This window comes from Hydra vulgaris, chromosome 14 (assembly GCF_038396675.1).
Source record: "Hydra vulgaris chromosome 14, alternate assembly HydraT2T_AEP".
NCBI lineage: Eukaryota > Metazoa > Cnidaria > Hydrozoa > Anthoathecata > Hydridae > Hydra > Hydra vulgaris.
In genome coordinates, this window is record NC_088933.1 from 44,480,001 (window position 1) to 44,483,838 (window position 3,838).

The 3,838-nt window shown below is 27.3% G+C and overlaps 1 protein-coding gene across 2 annotated transcripts in view; it reads right to left on the reverse strand.

The window, feature by feature from the left end:
• Positions 1-3,145, reverse strand: part of LOC136091253 (uncharacterized) — a 10,768-nt gene extending 7,623 nt beyond the window's left edge. The window contains exons 1-4 of one of the 2 annotated variants that reach the window (XR_010643838.1): positions 3,058-3,145; positions 2,806-2,856; positions 834-929; positions 417-754 (exon numbers count right to left, since the gene is read on the reverse strand). Coding sequence is in view for 1 of the 2 variants with exons in the window: in XM_065818580.1 (XP_065674652.1) it covers positions 417-474 (58 nt within the window). In the remaining variant the exon portion in view is untranslated. Of the gene's footprint in view, positions 1-416; positions 755-833; positions 930-2,805; positions 2,857-3,057 lie in introns of those variants that run through there. The other variant, XM_065818580.1, reaches the window with a different exon arrangement.
• Between the last annotated feature and the right edge of the window lie 693 nt (positions 3,146-3,838).

Here is a 3,838-nt window from a genome sequence, read left to right on the forward strand (position 1 = left end):
ATCATCATCATCATAAACATGCTTTACCCTTCCACTCATGATAAAATGAAAATGGTAAAACATTTAAGCCATGTTTGTCCCCAAAACGATTACAAAATAAGTAAAAAGAAGTCTGCACAAAAAAAAATTTGTTTGTTTAATTTTTATTTACTTTCTATTCAAGGTTAAAGTTCAAGGTATATTAAAAAAGCACAAGGAAAGGACTTTATTGCAATTGTTTTAGGAGTAGAGAAGTTATTTTATTGCAACTGTTTTTCAAACCTTTATTTTGATTGAAAGGCTGTTCTCATAAGACCTTGTCAACCATGACTGCTGTGGAGAGAAAAATGTTTGTAATATAAGTCTTCACTCTTAAATAAATTTTTAGGCCCTCATCAAACACCAAAAAAAAATTATAAAACTGTATTAAATTATACCAGGACAACGATTTTCTGTACAAACTATTTCTTCACGAGAATTACCAGCACATTCCATACCACCATTTTGAGCTGCAGGATTAGAACAAAAACGATGTCTTTTCTGACTGCCTTTAAAACAACTCCCGGACCAAGGGGACCAACTGCTTCATTCACCATTAATGGGATAAAGTTCTAAACAAAAACATTTTTTATTTAGTTTACATAAAAAGTCCCACATGAAGATTTTGGTTATCACTTTGGCAAGAAGTTTGAAAATAGAACAATATACTTGTACTACAGTTGTCAGTAGAGTTATAAAAATTCTTGCAAACACAAGTGAGATCCAATGTACATAACTAGAAAATAAAAGCAACTCTAAGCATTTAATTAAAATCATAATAAAATACAAGTATGAAAACAACAATCGAAGTGTACCCCATTTCCTGAACATTCATTTCCATCTGTTTCTATACATGAGGCATAAGAAATTTCAGTGTCTGCATTGAAATTGCATTCTCTATCTCTGCAAACCTAAAATTTTGCAATGTATAGAAATTACCTTCAAAAACTAAAAGATTTTATCATCAATAAAAAATAAAAATTAAAAAATTTGTTTGGCATATGCACAACTTTTACGAAATAAATAACTTAAAAATTTAAAGTCAGCTTTTTAATTTTTATAACTTAAGTAGTATTAACTTTCAATGGAACTATTTATGCAAACAGTAAAAATACTAAATTAACAATTAAAAAAATTTAATTTAATTTAGGTCAAATCAAAACATTAAAATAAAATTCAAGATATTAAATATTATATTTAAGTTATAATGGTGTAGTTTAATTCAATTATTACTAAATAAGTAAATAAACAGTAAAATAAAAGTTTAACACCTATGCAGACATAAAGAATTAAAAAATGTAACAAAATTTGAAACGTATAAAAATATTGTTAACATTTAGTATTTCTAAATCAGTCTTACCATTGACCTCCAGTACTATAGAACAATACTAGCGAGAGTATTTAGCATTTGTGATTGAAATTGCCGAACATGGTCTCAGATTGCTTACTCTTCATTTTCAATAGTAATAAACAATAAGGCCATAATAGTTAGACTATTTTGAGTTCACATCTCTCGTCTTGTGATCTTAATGTTGATGGTTATCTTCCTTTAACTTGTAAAGACTCCAATTGTCACATGCTTGGCCTGGGTATTAGATTCGTATGAATTCCCCATTTCTCTGGAAACTAGGTTTGAATTTACTTACTATTCTTTCATGCACTTTCGTTTAGCAGCACTTCACTTCATCACCTTTCTCTTTGTTCTATATCGCTCTTTATCTGAAGACTGCATTCTTTTCGATGTTATTTCTGATCAAATTGAACAAGCCCTCTCTCTTTATGCTTTAGCCAATATAATTGTAGTTGGTAACTTTAATGCTCAATACACCGAATGGCTTGGCTGTAGTATCAGTGACTCTGCAGGCGTTTAGGCCCACAAATTCAGCCTTTTTCAATCTCTAACACAAATAGTCATTTTTCCAAATTGTTTTTCAGACAATCCAAATCATTTCTCTACTCAACTTATGTCTTGTTTCTGATTCTAGTCAGAGCTCAGTTTCTCCATGTTCACCCTTAGGTGCTCCTGATCAAAATTTGATCTCTTTAAATCTATTATCTCATTCTTGTTCATCAACAGAAGTCCTCTATCATTGTACCTCTTAAAACTACCTTGAAGCTGACAAGGATACTTTCCAAGATTTATTTTGTGATGGCCCTTGTTAGCTGTCATTTAATTAAGTCTCATTCTTTTTCTGTGACTGTTCCTAAGTGCTCCAAAAACCCTTATTCGTCTAGTTTTTTTCCTCGAACATCAGCTCTTTGGAATTTGCTTCCTTCATATTGCTTTCCTGATTCATATAATTTACAATCCTTTAAGTCGTCCGTCAATCCTAATCTTGCTCTACAATCTTCATCTTTTCTCTTTCAGTAACTTCCAATTGTAATAAGTGGCTGATTGCAGCCTTGTTGGAAGCGAAGTTGTTTAAATATATATATATATATATATATATATATATATATATATATATATATATATATATATATATATATATATATATATATATATATATATATATATATATATATATATATATACAAATATATATACACACATATATATTTTATATAATACAAAGAACTTATGCTAAAATTATATCCATAGTATTTAAGGACTGAAGTTTTGGATCAAATTTGGGCGTTTTAACTGGTATACCGCTGTCAAAATAGGACTGGATACGTCCTATATGTCATGCCTCAGGGGTTATCTAAACAGGTATTTATTGTTATTTATGGTTATACATTAAATATTACACATAATTTTAATAAAAGAAAAAAAAGTGAAAATACTGTTTTTAACTTGCAAGAAGTTCCATCACGAAGGAATTTGTCATCTGGACACTAAGTAAAAGTAACAATATAACAAATTAAACATTCATTAGTTTATAGGTATTTCTAGTTTATTGTCAGTGATTCTGTATAGTTATTGATTCAAAACTAAATATAAAAAAGGACCAAGAAAATGAGAAAAACCCAATAATAAGAAAAAACCACAAAAATAACAATATTCTGATTAATTATGAACACAATAAAACTGAATACAGTTTCATTATCTCCACTACAATACTCTGCTATATCACATTCATTGACTTTGCTTCTGCATAAAGTGCCTTGGCTATTGAACTAAAAACAAAATATTAAAATATTAATTGAAAACCAAAATAATTTTTCTACTTTTATATCCAATACTATTATAGTCTTACTATCTATTTGTTTTTATTAAATAGTTATTTCTTATTTGCGTTTTATTGCAAATAAGAAATAAATATTTATTTCTTATTTGCGTTTTATTTTAATTTAAGTTATTAGAGTACATCTCTTTTAATAACTTACAAACAATGACTTAAAAGTTAAAGTTCAGGGTTCCATACTTGTGTAGTAATTATAGAAGAGTTATGTTTTGTAAAATGCTATTAAATTATTTAAATAAAATGTAAAATTTATTTAAAAAACTTCTTTTTCAACAGAGAAGTTCTAGAATTTGACTCAAAAAACTAAAGTTTCATGATTTGAGTAAAAAGAGTGTTCAAAACTCACAAGATGTTTTTAAAAATTTGATGAAGTACTTTTCACTGAAAATTCTATCTTATAGAAAACTTTTGTTTCATTATTCAAATGTTTGAGATATAAGCTTTACTTTAAAAAAAAAAGAACTTATATTAGCATTACTTAAAAAACACAAGTATTTATAAAAGTCTAACTTAAATTGTGATTATCTTAGTCACATTCTAAGACATATTAGGAATTTTTTTGATTATAATAGAATACTTTTTATCAGAACAGAATATTTTTATAAATATTTAGAATTTGTTAAAATGATATA